Genomic DNA, 20,615 nt, shown 5'->3' on the forward strand with positions numbered 1-20,615 from the left:
TCATCTTTTTGTGACAAGCAAGCTCACGCAAAGTAAATATTTACTCTCAAAAGATCTAATATTGGTATAAGCACAATTTTATATTTTATGTATCTTTTTCTAAACTGATTTTGTGTTTGTTTTACATAAACTTTAATTGGTAAACAAATACTGAAAAGATTTATATCAAGAAAAATATCCATTGTATTTTACAAAGATATTTGTTGTGTTATAATCAGTTGATACATTTCCATTTTCAACTAACATTTTCTTTTTCTTTAATATAAGCTGTCAAACAAAAGACTCAGTAGCACTATATTATATTCAGTTAGAAATCATTTGTACTCACAAGTTTAGTAGTAATGGGAAATAGGACATAATATCAGTCACAAAAGAAAAAAATAATAATAGCAAAAAGTTGAAGGTAAAAGGTTTGACTACAAAAATAAAATGCCACTCAATGTAAACCATCTACATTTGTATTTACAAACAGATTATAACCAACCATATTAATGTATCTGTATGATTGGAGTTATTGTAAAGCAGAATCATTTTATGGGGTTCTGGTGGTGCTAGTTATAAAATGTCTGACTATATAAAAGGGACACTAAACCCAATTATTTTCTTTCATGATTCAGATAGAGCATGCAATTTTAAGCAACTTTCTAATTTACTCTTATTATCATTTTTTCTTCGTTCTCTTGCTATCTTTATTTAAACAAGAAGGCATCTAAGCTAAGGAGCCAGCCAATTTTTGGTTCAGGGCCATGGACAGCACTTGTTTAATGGGTGCATTTAAATTGCATGCTCTATCTGAATCATGAAAGAAAAAAAAAAATTGGGTTCAGTGTCCCTTTAAAACCAAAGGTGCCAGCTGCCATGCATCTTCAAAGTACTTTTTTTTTTTGCATGTCAAGTGTTCAACAGTGTTTTTCATCTCCAGTCCTCAGGGTACAACACTTGGCCAGATTTTCAAGAAATCTGACCTAGAGAACAGGTGAAACAATAATTTTATGGGTGAGAGCAGGTTAGTAACCATGGTTACTGATCAGCTGATGCGTTAGTTGAAATATCATGAAAATTAGGGCAATTGGTTTGCCAAAGGAGAGAGGTAATGGGGGAGGAGAGGGATCCAGCGCTATAGAATTGTGTGGTGCAATAAAAGTAGATAATAATAATGCAAATTAAGTTAAATTAATAGGTAGTGTAATAGATGGAACCAAATAATTCCTCCTTGTACTCTTGAGATTTAGGAGTAATAAAGTAATTTAAAAAGGATGATTTAAAGTAACTAATATCCTTGAGAAAGTCAATGAAGGCTAAAAATGAGTATTTGTCATCCTAACTGCTTGTTTCGAATAGAGGAAGGGATGTTGACTTTGAACAGTGTTTAATGTAATAGGCTGCCATTTGGACAGTGTCACCTTTTTATTACTATTACATCAAACATTGTTTCTCATTTGTGATATTTATTTACATCATTGTTTTCACTGTTTCAATATTTAGCTTTATAGTCACATTTTTGGAACACCAAATATAAAGGTCTAGGCCCACCTCTGACACACGAGTTACATGAATAATTCTATAAAATATTTAGTACTTGGTTAATAGATGACAAATACAGAGCCCATGAGGCCTATTTATCAAGCCGTCAACTTACTTGTATTCGCCGGCACCAATACGCTCGCCTAAGATCGCCTAACATCGCTGCCGCAGACCTGAATAAGCTCTCCAAAGTTACCAAAAAAAGCTGTCAAAAAGCCACGCACCAAGTACGGGGCAATGAGCAGCGGACTGTTGTTAACTGACAGTCATCAATCTCGCTGCTCTTCGGCTTTTTCCCAGCTTTATTGGTATACTGTCACCAAACACCCACACTATACTACACTGTTTTACCCCTATCCCGCTGCTCCCGGACCCTGCCGCAACTAAATAAAGTTATTAAACCCTAAACCGCCACTCCCGGAGCCCACCACCACTCTAATAAACGTATTAACCCCTATCCGGCTGTTCCCAGAGCCCACCGCCACTCTAATAAACTTATTAACCCCTATCCTGCTATTCCCGGAGCCCACCGCCACTCTAATAAACGTATTAACCCCTATCCTGCCGTTCCCGGAGCACACCGCCACCTACATTGTTATTAACCCCTAATCTGCCCCCCCTACACCGCCGCCACCTACATTATGTTATTAACCCTTAATCTGCCCCCCCCCTACACCGCCGCCACCTACATTATACTTATTTAACCCCTAATCTTCTGAAAATAAAAAACAAATTACAGATATTTAAACTAATTACATCTAATCTAATAGCCCTATCAAAATAAAAAAGGGCCTTTTGCGGGGCATTGCCCCAAAGTAATCAGCTCTTTTACCTGGAAAAAAAAATACAAACAACCCCCCCAACAGTAAAACCCACCACCCACACAACCAACCCCCACCAAAAAAAAACTAACTAATAAAACCTAAGCTCCCCATTGCCCTGAAAAGGGCATTTGGATGGACATTGCCCTTAAAAGGGCAGTTAGCTCTTTTGCGGCCCAAAGCCCTAACCTAAAAATAAAACCCACCCAATACACCATTATAAAAGCCTAACACTAACCCCCTGAAGATCGACTTACCGGGAGACGTCTTCATCCAAACCGGGCGAAGTGGTCCTCCAGACGGGCAGAAGTCTTCATCCAAGCAGGGCAGAAGTGGTCCTCCAGACAGGCAGAAGTCTTCATCCATGCCAGGCAGAAGTGGTCCTCCAGACAGGCAGAAGTCTTCATCCAGACGGCATCTTCTATCTTCATCCATCTGGTGCGGAGCGGGTCCATCTTCAAGACATCTGACGTGGAGCATCCTCTTCTGCCGATGACTACCCGACAAATGAAGGTTCCTTTAAGTGACATCATCCAAGATGGCGTCCCTTAGATTCCGATTGGCTGATAGAATTCTATCAGCCAATCGGAATTAAGGAAGGAAAAATCAGCCAATAGGATTGAAGTTTAATCCTATTGGCTGATCCAATCAGCCAATAGGATTGAGCTTGCATTCTATTGGCTGTTCCAATCAGCCAATAGAATGCAAGTTCAATCCTATTGGCTGATTGGATCAGCCAATAGTATTGGACTTTAATCCTATTGGCTGATTGCATCAGCCAATAGGATTTTTTCTACCTTAATTCCGATTGGCTGATAGAATTCTATCAGCCAATCGGAATCTAAGGGACGCCATCTTGGATGATGTCACTTAAAGGAACCTTTATTCGTCGGGTAGTTGTCGGCAGAAGAGGATGCTCCACGTCGGATGTCTTGAAGATGGACCCGCTCCGCGCCGGATCGATGAAGATAGAAGATGCCGTCTGGATGAAGACTTCTGCTGTCTGGAGGACCACTTCTGCCCGGCTTGGATGAAGACTTGTGCCCGTCTGGGGGACCACTTCTGCCCGGCTTGGATGAAGACTTCTGCCTGTCTGGAGGACCACTTCGCCCGGCTTGGATGAAGACGTCTCCCGGTAAGTCAATCTTCAGGGGGTTAGTGTTAGGTTTTTTTAATGGTGTATTGGTGGGTTTTATTTTTAGGTTAGGGCTTTGGGCCGTGAAAGAGCTAACTGCCCTTTTAAGGGCAATGCCCATCCAAATGCCCTTTTCAGGGCAATGGGGAGTTTAGGTTTTTTTTACTTATTTTTTTTTTGGGGGGGTTGGTTGTGTGGGTGGTGGGTTTTACTGTTGGGGGGCTGTTTGTATTTTGTTTTCCAGGTAAAAGAGCTGATTACTATGGGGCAATGCCACGCAAAAGGCCCCTTTAAGGGCTATTGGTAGTTTAGTTTAGGCTAGGGTTTTTTTTATTTTGGGGGGGGCTCTTTTATTTTGATAGGGCTATTAGATTAGGTGTAATTAGTTTAAATATCTGTAATTTGTTTTTTATTTTCTGTAATTTAGTGTTTATTTATTTTTGTACTTTAGATAATTTAATTTCATTTAGGTAATTGTATTTAATTTAGTTAATTTATGTAATTACTAGTACTAAAGCCTGTGTACACAGGCCATTTCTTGCAGTACAGCGGTCCCACCCCTTGCTCTCTCCCCCCTCTCTTTTGCTCTCTCTTCCCCCCTCTCTTTTGCTTTCTCTCCCCCCTCTCCTTTGTGCTCTCTCTCCTCTCTTTTGCTCTCTCTCTCCCCTATTTTGCTCTCTCTCTCCCCTCTTTTGCTCTCTCTCTCCCCTCTTTTGCTCTCTCTCTCCCCTCTTTTGCTCTCTCCCTCCTTTCTTTTGCTCCCTCTCCCCCCTCTTTTGTTCTCTCCCCCCCCCCTCTTTGGCTCTCTCCCCCCCCTCTTTGGCTCTCTTCCCCCCCTCTTTGGCTCTCTCCCCCCCCTACTTGGCTCTCTCCCCCCCCCTCTTTTGCTCTCTCCCCCCCTCTTTGGCTCTCTCCCCCCCTCTTTGGCTCTCTCTCCCCCCTCTTTGGCTCTCTCTCCCCCCTCTTTGGCTCTCTCTCCCCTCTCCTTGGCTCTCTCCCCTCTTTTGCTCTCTCTCCTCTTTGGCTCTCTCTCCTCTTTGGCTCTCTTTCCTCTTTGGCTCTCTCTCTCCCCCCTCTTTGGCTCTCTCCCCCCATCTTTGGCTCTCTCCCCCACTCTTTGGCTCTCTCTCCCCCCCCCTCTTTGGCTCTCTCCCCCCCCCCTCTTTGGCTCTCTCTCCTCACTCTTTGACTCTCTCTCCCCCCTCTTTGGCTCTCTCCCCTCTTTTGCTCTCTCTCCTCTTTGGCTCTCTCTCCTCTTTGGCTCTCTCTCCTCTTTGGCTCTCTCTCTCCCCCCTCTTTGGCTCTCTCCCCCCCTCTTTGGCTCTCTCCCCCACTCTTTGGCTCTCTCTCCCCCCCCCCCCTCTTTGGCTCTCTCCCCCCCCTCTTTGGCTCTCTCTCCTCACTCTTTGACTCTCTCTCCCCCCTCTTTGGCTCTCTCCCCTCTTTTGCTCTCTCTCCTCTTTGGCTCTCTCTCCTCTTTGGCTCTCTTTCCTCTTCTCTCTCTCTCTCCCCCCTCTTTGGCTCTTCCCCCCTTTGGCTCTCTTCCCCCCCCCCTTTGGCTCCCCCCCTTTGGCTCTCTCCCCCCTCTTTGGCTCTCTCTCCTCTTTTGCTCTCTCTCCTCTTTGGCTCTCTCTCTCCCCACTCTTTGGCTCTTCCCCCCTTTGGCTCTCTTCCCCCCCCCCTTTGGCTCCCCCCCCCCTTTAGCTCTCTCCCCCCCCTCTTTGGCTCTCTCTCCTCTTTTGCTCTCTCTCCTCTTTGGCTCTCTCTCTCCCCCCTCTTTGGCTCTCTCCCCCCCCTTTGGCTCTCTCCCCTCCCCCCTCTTTGGCTCTCCCCCCTCCCCCCTCTTTGGCTCTCTCCCCCCCCCCCTCTTTGGCTCTCTCTCCTCTTTTGCTCTTTCTCCTCTTTGGCTCTCTCTCCTCTTTGGCTCTCTCTCCTCTCCTGCTCCCTCTCTGGCTCTGTCTTAATTGAAATCCTTTGCCTCTCTGGCCACGCCCCCATCGCAGCACCCCGCCCGGCCACGCCCCACCATGGTGACACTTGACCGGCCACGCCCCTCACCGCGCCCAGCCACGCCCCTCGCGACACCCGGTCCTGCCCCCATCTCGATGCTCCCGTCGGCCACGCTCCCTGACACTCCGCTTCAGCCTTGCTCTGTGCTGAGTGTCAGGATCCAAACGGCCAGGTATGTTTGTCAAGTGCAGTCTCTACTGCGCATGACTGCATCTGACAAACATACTTGGCCATTTATTATATAGGATAGTGTAGTATAGGTTTTATTGTAACTTAGATTAGGTTTTATTTTACAGGTACTTTTGTATTTATTTTAGCTAGGTAGTTATTAAATAGTTAATAACTATTTAGTAACTATTCTACCTAGTTAAAATAAATACAAACTTGCATGTAAAATAAAAATAAACCCTAAGCTAGCTACAATGTAACTATTAGTTATATTGTAGCTAGCCTAGGGTTTATTTTATAGGTAAGTATTTCGTTTTAAATAGGAATAATTTAGGTAATGATAGGAATTTTATTTAGATTTATTTAAATTAGATTTAAGTTAGGGGGTGTTAGGGTTAGACTTAGGTTTAGGGGTTAATAAATTTAATATAGTGGCGGCAACGTTGGGGATGGCAGATTAGGGGTTAATAAGTATAATGTAGGTGGCGGCGGGGTAGGGGATGGCAGATTAGGGGTGTTTAGACTCGGAGTATATGTTAGGGTGTTAGGTGTAAACATAACTTTTATTCTCCCATAGGAATCAATGGGATATCGGGCAGCAGCGAACATGAGCTTTGCTGCTTTCAGTCTCCCATTGACTCCTATGGCATCTGCTGCCTCCAGGGCGGCGGATTGAAAACCAGGTACGCTGGGCCGGAATAGTGCCGAGCGTACCTGGTAGAAATTTCATAACTAGCAAAAGTAGTCAGATAGTGCCGAACTTGCATTCGGAACATCTGTAGTGACGTAAGCATTGATCTGTGTCAGACTGAGACCGGCGGATCATATGTTACGTCACAAAATTCTACTTTTGCCGGTCTGTAGACTTTGATAAATAAGGGGAATCAGGCTCTCCACAATTACACTGCAGAATTCCAGCGTATTTGCGGTTGACGGCTTGATAAATAGAGGCCTATAACTGAAAGTCTATCCACATCCTATTGCATATAATCCCAGTGATTTTTGTTTTAAACTCAAGCAAAATACAAGTGAATAAACCATAAAATATTACAAGTCTGTAAAATATGGCAGATGACAGAAAAAGCAGCTGGTGATTTCAGAAGTGAAAGGTTATGAGAAATGCTGTGCAATTTATCTCTGAAATGGAAAGCTATATGTATGATCTGCAGTGGAAAAGTAGTTCTTCAAAAGATTCTTTTGTTCATACAGAGATGTTCAGACTGGTATGAAAACAGGAATAAAGCCAGCTGCAATGTTTTTAATGTCACTAATGTCACCGACCCATGGCTCAGACCTAATAAATTTGAAAAGATTGAAAAAACTGTGTACTAGGATACAATTTTGGGTATGTGGCCTGATGAGTATGTGTGGGTAGATGAACCTGCTGCAAATCTCCACAAACTATATGAATTCTGATAAGACAGTATAGGCTTCTGTATGCTGCATTCTGTGCAACTGACAATCTTTTTAAAAGTTGCAGGGTTGTACCAAACTGGGAGATCAGCACAATGTTCTACTAACTCAAACAAAAATATCAATAATGTTCTTTTTTATAAGATATAATTTTCCCATAAATGATAAAATTAACTAAAAAAGCAAACCCTTCAACAAAAGAATGAATAAATAAATACAGCAAAGTTTCTTTGTCGATTTTTTTCATGCAGTTTTAAAGGCATGAAAAGCTTTGTGGAAAGGTGTCACATTCACACTATTCAATAACAATCCAGTCTAGTTCTTGTCAGTTGAATGAATCCAGAATCAGCCAAAAAGTATGTAAGCTTAACTTTTGTTCACTGCCAATCCTGACCCTATTAGTGGATGGCTGATAAAATTTAAAAAGGACCTTTACAAAGTGTGCAAGCAACATTTTGGACTCAATGCAAGCCCTTATTCATGCTAGCATTGAGCCTGGCTTGCACACAGTTGGAGACTGTATATGAGAATGTAATAAAGCTCTTTTTTAAATTTTATCAGCTGGAGACTTGAATATTTAACTGTAGTGGGCTTGGTAGGCTTTCTCTGTGCTGTACAAGTGTGGTGCTGTTTCCAATTCTGAATTTAACCTATTAGTGGATGGCTCAAAAACATAAGAAAGGTCCCTGTCTGCCAGTGTTGTTTTATTTAACGTTCATCTTGCTGCTTGTTTACCTTGCTAGTGCCATTTAGACATTGTTAAAAAAATGCACTGAATAAAATTATTTTGTGAATCTATAAGAATCTTGTGACTAGTGTAACTTTTAAGGCCAGTTTTGTGAGCAGTCTAGCAGAGAAACAGTTAATAAGGGAACAACATCTTGCAGGCTAAATTGTGTAATGTTTGCTAATTGCTCTTTATCTATCTATCTATTGCGTACTTATAGAGCGCAAACTAATCACCCATGAGGGTCTCAAGGCGCTAAGGGAAAGCAGATAGGAGGGGGGATGGGCGTTCAGTTGAAGAGCCAGATTTTGAGGTCCTTTCTGAACTTTGTAAGGGAGGTGGATTGTCTGAGGTGCAGCGGGAGGGTGTTCCATGTCTTTGCTGCCATGTGGGAGAAGGCTCTTCCGCCCGCTGTGGATTTGCTGATGCGGGAGATGACTGCAAGTGCTTGGTCAGCCGATCGGAGTTGTCTGGCGGGGGTGTAGAAATTTAAGTGGTAGTTGATGTATTCAGGTCTGATGTTGTGTAGGGCCTTGAACACGTGGGTAAGGATCTTGAAGGTGATTCTTTTGTTGATGGGGAGCCAGTGAAGCTTCCTTAGGTGTTCGGTGATGTGGCATTGGAGAGGGATGTTGAGAATGAGTCTGGCTGAGGCATTCTGGATACGTTGGAGTCTCTTTTGGTGTTTGATGGTGGAGCCGGCGTAGAGTGTGTTGCCATAGTCCAACCGGCTGCTGACGAGGGTGTGGGTGACTGTTTTCTTGGTTTTGGTAGGGATCTACTTGAAGATTTTTCATAGCAGGTGGAGAATGTGGAAGCATGTTGAGGTGATGGCATTGATTTGTCGGTCCATGGAGAGTGAGGAGTCCAGGATGAAGCCTAGATTTCGTACATGGTTGGTTGGGGCTGGAGAGTGACCGAGTGCTGTGGGCCACCAGGAGTTGTCCCATGCAGATTTATTGGGTCCAAGGAGGAGGACCTCAGTTTTCTCTGTGTTCAGTTTGAGCCGGTTGTCATTCATCCAGGTGGCGACTGCTGTCAGGCCTTCGTGTACATTCTTTTTGGCGGTGGTGGGTTCTCGGGTGAGTGAGATGATTGACTGGGTGTCGTCAGCGTAGGAGACGATGTTGAGGTCGTGGCATCAGACGATTGCAGCGAGAGGGGCCATGTAGATGTTGAAGAGGGTGTGGCTCAGCGAAGAGCCTTGCGGTACAATGCAGTTGACTGGTGTGGGTTTGGAGGAGAAGAGCGGGAGCTCTAATTAACTGTTTCACTGCTGTGCCTGCCAAAAAACTAGCCTTAGAAGGATCAGTTCTTATGAGCACTCTAACCCAGTCTGGGTCACAAAATAGCAGATAAATTTCACTGGCCTTCACTATAAAAAGTACCCATTTTGCCTTCAGAAATCATGGGCAATAGGTATCACATATCAGATTTCTTGACATCTAGAATACAAGGTATCTGAGACCTCTGCTGAGGAAGATGCAAAATTAGAGGGGCTATATCCTATTTCACATATATGGAGAATAAAAAAAAAAATATAAGAGATAATAAAGCAACAGACTTCCCATACAAGAATGACCAAGAAAAAAAATGTGCACACTGCGCAAGTATATGTCATTTGCTGCTACAATAACAAAATTTCCTGCATGCAAATTTGACATTTCAGACGTTTCATTAGAAACACTTTTAAGTTTTCCTATAGTTTACCATTCCAGTAACTATCTGTGTATTTCTGCGGTGAATTACTTTAACAACACATAAAATATTTTTTTTGCTAAAAAAAAAGTATTATTGAATTTGACTGTGTATTACAGTAAACATACTGAATTCATAATGAGACTATGTTAGGTTATTGGGCAAGGAAATTATTTCACTGAGTGTAGTAGTAATAATAATAATAATAATTTCAGCTACAAATTTCTATACTCATTTTTTCTTTATTTAATTTAAAATAGGAATATTTTAATGAATTTTCCAATTTTGAACAAGTTAAATGGACATAAAGAAATGCATAGGAGAATATTCCAATTTTCAACAGTAGAATTTTTGCGTGCATTAGCAGAAATACATCTAGTAAAATTACTGTTAAGTGCATAGGCATGCAGAGCATATGTACATATGTCCCATGCATCTGTATTCAAATGCAATGCTATAAGTACATAAACGTCTAAAATTAAACTATCATGATTCAGATAGAGCATGCTGTTTTAAGAGAATTTTCAACTGTTATTTATTATTAAATTTGCTAAAAAAAACAAAAAAAAAAAAAACATTTATATTCGATTCAGTTAAAAAATTAACTTTTTACCCAAACCTAAAAGATATTTTCAACATATTTAATTGTTAAACATATTTTTTTTGAGTATATGTCCCTTTATTTTGTTAGAACTTGCTTTTCATTCTATCTGTTCTCCTAAATGAACATTTATACAACTGTTACTTTAAATAGTGACTAGTCACAGCTGGAAGACTCTCTTGAGAATGTTCATCCAAGTGCCATTTGCATACCAACCCGTACTATATGTGAGATGTGCGATGTACTGAAAGGCAATTAGCTTTGTGTTCCTTATGTACAGAAAGAGTTAAAGCCACTCTTTAGATTTCTCACTAGTTTAAAGATGCTTGTAAATAGTTTTATGGGAAATATTTAAAGTGCAGGTCAATGTTTATTGGCAACCTCCATAAAAAACAGGTTCAGTAGAGCATTTCAAACTCCATAAAGGGAAATTTCTCTAAAAAGTTTAAACATTAATATATACTTTAGCAAGTGAATCATTAATCATCTCAATTTGATTATTCAGAAAACTATAGACTGTTCCGTAATCTCCTTTAGAAAATAAAGCTAGTTATGGTAAGTAGGGCTGTAAGATTTCTGCAAGTGTAGACAAAATACAAGAAATACAGAAACAATAAAAACCTTTACCTTAAAGGAACATGAAACCCAAAAAATGTTCATTCATGACTCAGATAGAACATACCATTTTAAACAACTTTTCAATTTATTTCTATTATCATGTTTTGTTTTCTTGTTATCCTATGTTGAAAAGCAGGGACATAAGCTCAGGAGTGTGCACGTGTCTTCCGCACTATATGGTTGCAGTTTTGCAATAATGTTGTACATGATCAAGAGCACTAGATGGCAGCACTATATCCTGTCATGTAATGCTCCAAACACATAACTAGGTATATCTTTAACAAAGAATAACAAGAGAACAAATCAAACCTAGGTAGGCTTATATGAGAATTTATAAGCTCTTGAAGTCCACCTCTTATCTCAGTGAATTGTGACAATTTTTCACATCTAGAGGACGTTAGTTCATGTGTGTCATATAGATAACATTGTGCTCACTCCTGTGAAGATATTTATGAGTCAGCACTGATTGGCTAAAATGCAAGTCTGCAAAAAAAATGAAATGAGGCAGTCTGCAGAGGCTTAGGTACAAGGTAATCACACAGGTAAAAAGTGTATTAATATAACTGTGTTGGTTATGCAAAACTGGGGAATGGGTAATAAAGGGATTATCTATCTTTTTAAACACAATACAAATTTTCACAGGATTCTGGATAAAGCAAACTTCACCTTCAAAGCTGTGTACCTCCTAACGGCAAAACCCTACCCAATCAAATTCTAATTTAAATTCTATAGGTAACAACATTGTTAAATGTTTCAAAATATGAAGTTAAAGGGACACAAGTTAAAATTAAACTTTCATGATTCAGACAGAGCATGCCATTTTAAATAACTTTCCAATTTACTTCCATTAAAAAATGTGCAGTCTTTTATATTTACACTTTTTTTTCCTACTGAGCATGTGCAAGAATTCACATCATATATTTATATGCATTTGTGATTGACTAATGGTCCTTTAAAATTACATTAAAAGTAAACAATGTGAAGCCGTAATTTTTCAAATGTAAAACGTGTCTCAGCCTCAGCTGAAAAGTGGCCTCTACTTGGGTGTGCGTTTCAGGTGTTTCACAGGTCACACATATTTTAATCCCTGCAGGTCTTGATGTTTTATATCGCCAAATGTAAGCTGGTGAGTTTGCCTCAAATACACAATGCACTTATTTCACCAATAGAAAAAGACATATACGCAAAACTAAAAGTGATAAGTGAAATTACATTAAAAACTCTAACTTAACCAATATTTGTTATTAGAGCCAGGTGTTCCTAATTCAAACAGAAATAGCGATTTGCATAGTATTTATAAATGATGGGCCACATTTAAAAATACAAATTCCTGGGTGTCACAATTATTGGTAGGATATATGTGCGGCTGCAGAAGTGAAACATACAAAATAGGTGTTTGTCCTTATTTTTACACAAGTATGAATGATAATGGTTTGAATTTTCAGAACAAAGACAAATTTATACAACTTTAAAATGCAGCAAAACAGTTCTATAAATCCAAAGCAGAAATAAAATAGGATTTTCAGTGTTCATTTGATATGTAATAAATCTGTTAGCAGTTTCATGTGTTAATTTGATACAAAATGCTAGTGGAACAATCGTTATTTGTTTCATAATGTTACATTATTGTGCCCTGATAACTTGGCAAAGTATATGACTGGGACGTGTGTTTAATCCATATTATACCACTCATGTTGAGATCTTATAAATAATTAAGTAAACAATCCTGGTAAATAATACATAGAATACATCCTCCCCTCAGTAACTTATTCCTGTAAAACAGTGCAATAGAATTGAAGAAGTATATTATTTAAAATGGAAGGAAGCCAAAAAAATGGCAGTACTTTAGTATATAGTACAATCACACAAACTAAACCAATGCTTCAAGTTGAACAAAAGTAAAAAAATATACACCTTAACGGGACATAAAACCCAAATTTGTATTTAATGATTCAGATAAAGCAAACAATTTTAAACAACATTCCAATCTATTTATGTTATACATTTAATTTAATTCTCTTGGTATCCTTTATTGAAGGAGGAACAATGCACCACTGGGAGCTAGCTGACCACATCAGTAAGCCAATGATAAAATACTTATATGTGCAGTCACCAATCAGCAGCTAGCTCCCAACTCCTGAGCCAACCTAGCTATGCTTGGCAACAAAGGATACCAAGAGAATTAAGCAAATTAGATAATTTAAGTAAATTGGAAAGTTGCTTACAATTTTATGTTCTTTCTGATTCGTGAAAGTTTGGAGTTTCATGTCCCTTTAAGTTTATCGCCAGTACTTACAGTAGCAGGTTCCACGGAGAGGATTACCCAAGTATCTGTTTTCTGAGTCACATCTACAAAAGAACAAAAATAAAACAAATGGATGTCATTAGAAATTCATGTTTTTTCAATTTTAATTAAAAAACAAAACAAATTAAATCAGGATAATTTGAGATAATTCTTATTGTAACACAAAACAACTTTACAAGATACTTTCATTATTTATTTTGTTCCATTTTCCAATAATTTAGTTCTGAAAATGACATGACAGGTTTCACAAGCATAACTCTACAAAATGGCTCCAAAGAAAGTAGCAGGCAATACTACTGTATTGATAATAAATAACACTTTATTGAATCTGAAAAATGAAAAAGTCCCACAGACATGGACAGAGAACAGAGGCACGGAAGTCTGACGCATTTCACGCCCCCTAGTGACGCTTACTCATAGACTCCCCAAATATCTTTTCCTAAAGTGTGTTAATTTAGTGTGTTTATCATTTCTGCAGAAGCCAAACAGAGAATTTGTTAAAATGAGAGTGGAAAACCTTATGTGTGGAGTTTGAGAAATAAAAACAGCTGCAACAAACAAGGTGTTAATCTGCTCTAATAGCATTCAGACTTACAAAAATAGTAATTCAATTGTAATTACATGTTTTTTGTCCCTCTAATCTTAAAATGATATCATTTTACATGGGCCGTATATATATCTATCAGAGTTGTGGATCAACAATTGGGCTGTCGGAAGTGGTTCCAATGAATTGCATGGCCCATCCAATAAGACAAAATAAATTATTGCCGGGCATTGGTACTGGGGCATTTTGCAGAAGCTCAGTGCAGAGGGAGGAACCACTCCAATGACTAAAATAAGTTATACATACAGACCAAAAAATATTTTGATGTTTCCAAGAAACCCCATCACCCAGAAAGACATTTTTGTTATAAAATCCAAAAACATAATTAATTGCAATAACAACAATCTGTTATACATATATTAAACAAAAATGGTTCATAGTTTAAAAGTGTGATTTGTTCACTATTTTAAAATTAAATGAATGGAACAAGGAAGTGAGCACGTTTGCTGAAATGTGAACTGAGCATTCATAAGATTAGATACCAAAAAGTACTACAAAGGCACATTTTTTTAAATGTATTTCGGATTGAAAAATTATATATATATATTAGAACTCTTGTCCACAAATATTGTTCATGGCTTGCTGTGTACAAAAAAGAAGATGGAGAGACGCACTTAACTGAGACAGAACAAAAGCTGGAAAAACGTCCTTGCTTGTTCATAAGGCCGGTACCACTTAGGGTGCAGTCTCTTTTAACTCACTATGCCCAATGACAGTCCAGCCTCGATTAAACCAGGCAATTCACCTCTGAACACGAAAAAACAACAAAACACAGATGTACGTTTCAGCCTCTTTGGGCCTCATCAGTGAGGTGCAGTTGCATCTCGCTAGGGCATGTGTGCAAGGAGTCCACGTCTGGACAACTGCACCTCACTGACGAGGCCCCAAAGAGGCCAAAACATATGCCTGGGGTTTGTTGTTTTCTCTTGCTCAGGCAAAGCGTGCTAAAAGAGACTGCATCCTGAGTGACACAGGCCTTATAAACAAGAACAGAAGTTTTTCTAGATTTTGTTCTGTCTCAGTTGAGTGTGTCTCTCTATTTCCTCTTTGTTATAATATGGTGTGTGTGAGATCTTAATGAAACGTATCTAATGTAATCTGAAAAATTAGCAAACATTTGATTTTTAGAGGATAGAGATGGCATTAAATTTGAGAATAACTTAGAGAACCTTGGTAACCAGCACAAAAAGCTCATTGAGAATATAGGAATATACCTCACGATTTTAATATTTAAAGTGGCAGTAAACATGTAATTACAATACTTTTTTTTCTGTTGTGATGCTATAGGATAACATATCAGCCAAGTCTTAACCTTTTTAAAACAAATAAACATTCTTTTCAATGTAATTATTGTTTCAACAGCCAAACTCCACCCACCATTTGCCTTATTTGGAGGAGTCTATCTGGATTTTATTCTACAGAAAACAAGGATAGCCAATGTCACAAACTTTGTATAAAGTGCATTGTTTTGCAGATGTTATCTGATAAAGCCAATTAGGGACAGATATGTAGCAGAGTTAACCTTAGAGAAGTCAGCAGGTGCATTCCATGTAATGATAATTAGAATGTTCAATTATCAGAGCTAAATTATGAAGATATATTGCAAAGTTTTTAATTTTATATAAAAATCCCAAGGGGTTCAATGTCCCTTTAACATGTCACTTTTATTACACCTCCAGTGAATCATTAGTATATATGTCAGAAATAAAACCTGCCCATGATTCTAAGTAGTAAAAGAGCACTCAACATACCATCATATGCAAGATCAAATGGCATCTGAGCCTTCCTTGGAAAGAGGAGAATCTCCTCTTTCAACCAAAATGCCACCTAACTCTCTGGTATCATTTGACCAGTGTCAACATAAGAAAAGTCTCACCTGTTAGACATCAGGTTTATAGTAATACATGTTGAATGGACCTAATACTCTAAACACACAAGGCACCAAATATTTAACAGAGGAAAATCTTCTATTTCTAATGACGGGTCAGTTGACCCTCTAGATAACAAGTGCAATTTACTTATTATGTTGATTGGAATAGCCGTGTTCGTCCAGAGATTTAGATATCAAAATAACAAGAGTATTGCATTGAGCAATGATACTTTTTTATTGGACTAGCTATACATTCATAAGATGACAAGCTTTCGAAAGAGTGTCTTCCTTTTTCAAGTCAGACTTGAAAAAGGAAGACACTCTTTCAAAAGCTTATCATCTTATAAATGTATAGTTAGTCCAATAAAAAAAAGTATCATTGCTCAATGCAATACTCTTGTTATTTTGTTAACTTATTACAAAATATGTTTGGATTAATAAAATATAGAGGAGATTGGAACAGTGTCTATTGGCAAGAATTAAATATATATCCCTTAGACTCCAAATGCAAAATAGAAGTCTCCTAATTCCAATTAGGGGAGACATAGCCATCTAGCTAAATAAGTAATTCACTTGAAATTATTTTCAGAACAGTAAAATAGATTGATCAAAAAGGCTGATCCATCCACTTTAAAAAAATACACAATTGAAATTTAATATTATAAGTAGCAGAGACTATTGTCTTCACATGACCCTCTAGATCAGGGATTGTAATCTGGCAACCCATGGGCCACATGTGGCCCTCTGCACAAGTTTTTGAGGCTCTGGAGATAAACCAGAACTAAGAATGCATGCCTTTATCTTTGTGGCAGCTTGAAAATTGGTGGAACTAAAATGTGTGCTTTAGGGACTTTTGGAGGGTGGCCAAACAAGTTGGATGAGAGAACAGCAAAAAAAGAGGGCACTTTGAAAACTTATCTGAATCTGGTCCTGTGCCACTCTACATTTTTAGGAAATAAATTATTAGGTGTGTGTTTAATTAGCCATACATTTATAAATGTAAGGCTTCTAAACTAATGTTCTGCAGCCCACATGAGCTAGGAAGTTGGTACTGCGCTAGAAATCATATGGTTTTATATATATAGTATGTGTCCATATTGCTAATATCATGTTTTAGACATGTAATTTTTATTTCCCCCTAAAAATTGTGGAGGAGGGATATGAACCTACTGATTTATGGTATGCGCAGACAGACCCAACACATGTAGGCACATCTTATTTTCTTTAAACATCTTATTTTCTTTAAACATCTTATTTTCTTTAAACATCTTATTTTCTTTAAACATCTTATTTTTGAAACATTTGGTTTAGTACATTTCTCTATTCTTTAAACACAATGGAAATCAGAAATCCTCACAACATATTCTTATTACAGCCAGAGTTAGTTACTCTTTTGTGTAAAAAGTCCTGGGGAATTATTGTGTTTGAGTAAATAAATGTAATAAATAGCACAATGGATGTCTAATCAGCTACAATGTACAGTACTATGTTTTCACTAACAAGCAAAATTAGCAAATAAAGTCTAATAGTGTCCATAAATAAATACTTAAATGATATATGGCAGATTGGATTACTTTGTGCAAATGTGATTTTTTTTTCTATATTTTTATTTCAATATCCAAGTGGATTCTAGAACTTAAGTGATAACTTGAGCTTAAGCCCCAGATAAATCAAAGCAAATGCTTAACAGCTCCTTTAAGAAATCCTGCTTTTTGTATGCTCCGGCTTTTTGTATGTTCCTGCTTTTTGTATGTTCCGGCTTTTTGTATGTTCTGGCTTTTTGTATGTTCTGGCTTTTTGTATGTACCGGCTTTTTGTATGTTCTGGCTTTTTGTATGTACCGGCTTTTTGTATGTTCTGGCTTTTTGTATGTTCTGGCTTTTTGTATGTTCCGGCTTTATGTATGTTCCGGCTTTTTGTATGTACCTGCTTTTTGTATGTACATGCTTTTTGTATGTACCTGCTTTTTGTATGTTCCGGCTTTTTGTATGTTCTGGCTTTATGTATGTTCTGGCTTTTTGTATGTTCTGGCTTTTTGTATGTTCCGGCTTTTTGTATGTTCCGGCTTTATGTATGTTCCGGCTTTTTGTATGTTCCGGCTTTTTGTATGTTCCGGCTTTTTGTATGTTCTGGCTTTATGTATGTTCTGGCTTTTTGTATGTTCCGGCTTTATGTACGTTCCAGCTTTTTGTATGTACCTGCTTTTTGTATGTTCTGGCTTTATGTATGTTCCGGCTTTATGTATGTTCCGGCTTTTTGTATGTTCTGGCTTTATGTATGTTCCGGCTTTTTGTATGTTCCGGCTTTTTGTATGTTCTGGCTTTATGTATGTTCCGGCTTTATGTATGTTCCGGCTTTTTGTATGTACCTGCTTTTGTATGTTCCGGCTTTTTGTATGTTCTGGCTTTATGTATGTTCCGGCTTTATGTATGTTCCGGCTTTTTGTAAGTATCTGCTTTTTGTATTTTCCGGCTTTTTGTATGTTCTGGCTTTTTGTATGTTCGGGCTTTTTGTATGTTCCGGTTTATGTATGTTCCGGCTTTTTGTATGTACCTGCTTTTTGTATGTTCCGGCTTTTTGTATGTTCTGGCTTTATGTATGTTCTGGCTTTTTGTATGTTCCGGCTTTTTGTATGTTCTGGCTTTATGTATGTTCTGGCTTTTTGTATGTTCCGGCTTTTTGTATGTTCTGGCTTTATGTATGTTCCGGCTTTTTGTATGTTCTGGCTTTATGTATGTTCTGGCTTTTTGTATGTTCCGGCTTTTTGTATGTTCTGGCTTTATGTATGTTCTGGCTTTATGTATGTTCCGGTTTTTTGTATGTTCTGGCTTTATGTATGTTCCGGCTTTATGTATGTTCCGGCTTTTTGTATGTACCTGCTTTTTGTATGTTCCGGCTTTATGTATGTTCTGGCTTTTTGTATGTTCTGGCTTTATGTATGTTCTGGCTTTATGTATGTTCTGGCTTTTTGTATGTTCTGGCTTTCTGTATGTTCTGGCTTTTTGTATGTACCGGCTTTTTGTATGTTCCTGCTTTTTGTATGTTCCAGCTTTTTGTATGTTCTGGCTTTTTGTATGTTCCGGCTTTTTGTATGTTCCGGCTTTTTGTATTTGCTTTATTTTAGCTCCATTACCCTCTCCTCAATCAAAATCACTTAAACAGATTATGAACTAAAAATGGGTTTACTTAAAAGTATTTTAAAGGGACAGTAAACATAAAAAATAATCCGCTAGACTACGAGTTTTGAGCGATATAGGGATTTTAACGACCGCCACAAAAGCAGAGTTATTTCACCTCCCTATAGTGCTGCTATTACACGTTTTAAAAAAGCAGGCTTGTGCGGGCGATATGATTGCGTTGAGCTCCATACCGCACCAAAATCAAGCGCTGCTTTGACATGCTCGTGCACGATTTCCCCATAGACATCGATGGGGACAGCCGGCAAAAAAAAAAAATCTAACACCTGCGATCGCAGAAACAAAAGATCCGTAACGCAGCCCCATTGATGTCTTTGGGGGAAAAGAAAATAATGTTTAAATAAACCTAACACCCTAATATAAACCCCGAGTCTAAACACCACTAATCTGCTGCCCCCAACATCGCCGCCACCTACATACAGTTATTAACTCCTAATCTGCCGCCCCCTACATAATGTTATTTACCCCTAATCTGCCGCTCCCAACATCGCCGCCACCTACATAATGTTATCAACCCCTAATCTGCCGCCCCCCCAACATCGCCGCCACCTATATAAAACTATTAACCCCTAATCTGCAGCTCCCAATGTCGCCGCCACTATACTAAAGTTATTAACCTCTAAACCTAACCCTAACGTAACCCTAACCCTAACGTAACCCTAAGCCTTACCCTAACACCCACTAACATAATAAAAATATAGCTAAATTAAATTTACAATTATTAACTAAATAAACCCATTAACCCTTAAACCACCAGCCCCCCCCACATTGCAACAATCTAAATTAAACTATATTAACCCCTAAACCTAACCCTACCCCCCCCAACTTTAACATAATTAAAATAGAGCTAAACTAAAATTACCATTATTAACTAAATAATACCTATTTAAAACTAAATATATACTTACCTGTGAAATAAAACCTAAGCTAGCTACAATATAACATAGTTATATTGTATCTAGCTAAGGTTTTATTTTTATTTCACAGGTAAGTTTGTATTTATTTTAACTAGGTAGACTAGTTAGTAAATAGTTATTAACTATTTACTAACTACCTAGTTAAAATAAATACAAACTTACCTGTGAAATAAAACCTAACCTGCCTTACACTAAAACCTAAAGTTACAAAAAACAACAAACACTAAAATTACAAAAATTTAAAAAACCTACCATTACAAAAAATAAAAAACCTATCATTAAAAAAAATAAACACTAAATTACAAAAATAAGAAACAAATTATCAAAAATAAAAAAGAATTACACCTAATTTAATAGCCCTATCAAAATAAAAAGCCCTCCCAAAATATAAAAAATCCTAGCCTACAATAAACTACAATGGCCCTTAAAAGAGCCTTTTGTGGGGCATTGCCCCAAAGAAATCAGCTCTTTTACCTGTAAAAAAAAAATACAAACACCCCCCCCAAACAGTAAAACCCACCACTATCTAAAAAAAACCTAATCTCCCCATTGCCCTGAAAAGGGCATTTGTATGGGCATTGCCCTTAAAAGGGCATTTAGCTCTTTTACATGCCCAGACCCTAATCTAAAAATAAAACCCACCCAAAAAACCCTTAAATAAACCTAACACTAATCCCCAACGATCCACTTACAGTTATTGAAGTCCCGCTTGAAGGATCCATCGAGCCGTCAAGAAGTCTTCATCCAGGTGGCCTCTTCGGTCTTCATCCAGCTGGCGAAGTCCTCATTCAGGCGGCAAGAAGTCTTCATCCAGACGGCATCTTCTATCTTCATCCATCCGGTGCGGAGCGGGTCCATCCTGAAGACATCCGGCATGGATCATCCTCTCCATACGGTCGCTGCCGTAAACTGGAACTTCAATGCAACTGACGTTATCCAAGATGAGCTCTCATCCTATTGGCTGATTGGAACAGCCAATAGAATGAGAGCTGCTCAAATCCTATTGG

The 20,615-nt window shown here is 38.6% G+C and overlaps 1 protein-coding gene across 1 annotated transcript in view; it reads right to left on the reverse strand.

Annotated features, from left to right (window-relative positions):
* ATRNL1 (attractin like 1) overlaps positions 1 to 20,615 on the reverse strand; it is a 1,671,159-nt gene that overhangs the window by 925,013 nt on the left and 725,531 nt on the right. The window contains exon 21 of the mRNA XM_053692689.1: positions 13,012 to 13,064. Within this exon, the coding sequence (XP_053548664.1) occupies positions 13,012 to 13,064 (53 nt within the window). The remainder of the gene's footprint in view (positions 1 to 13,011; positions 13,065 to 20,615) is intronic.

The sequence above is a fragment of the Bombina bombina genome, chromosome 9 (genome assembly GCF_027579735.1).
Source record: "Bombina bombina isolate aBomBom1 chromosome 9, aBomBom1.pri, whole genome shotgun sequence".
Lineage (NCBI taxonomy): Eukaryota > Metazoa > Chordata > Amphibia > Anura > Bombinatoridae > Bombina > Bombina bombina.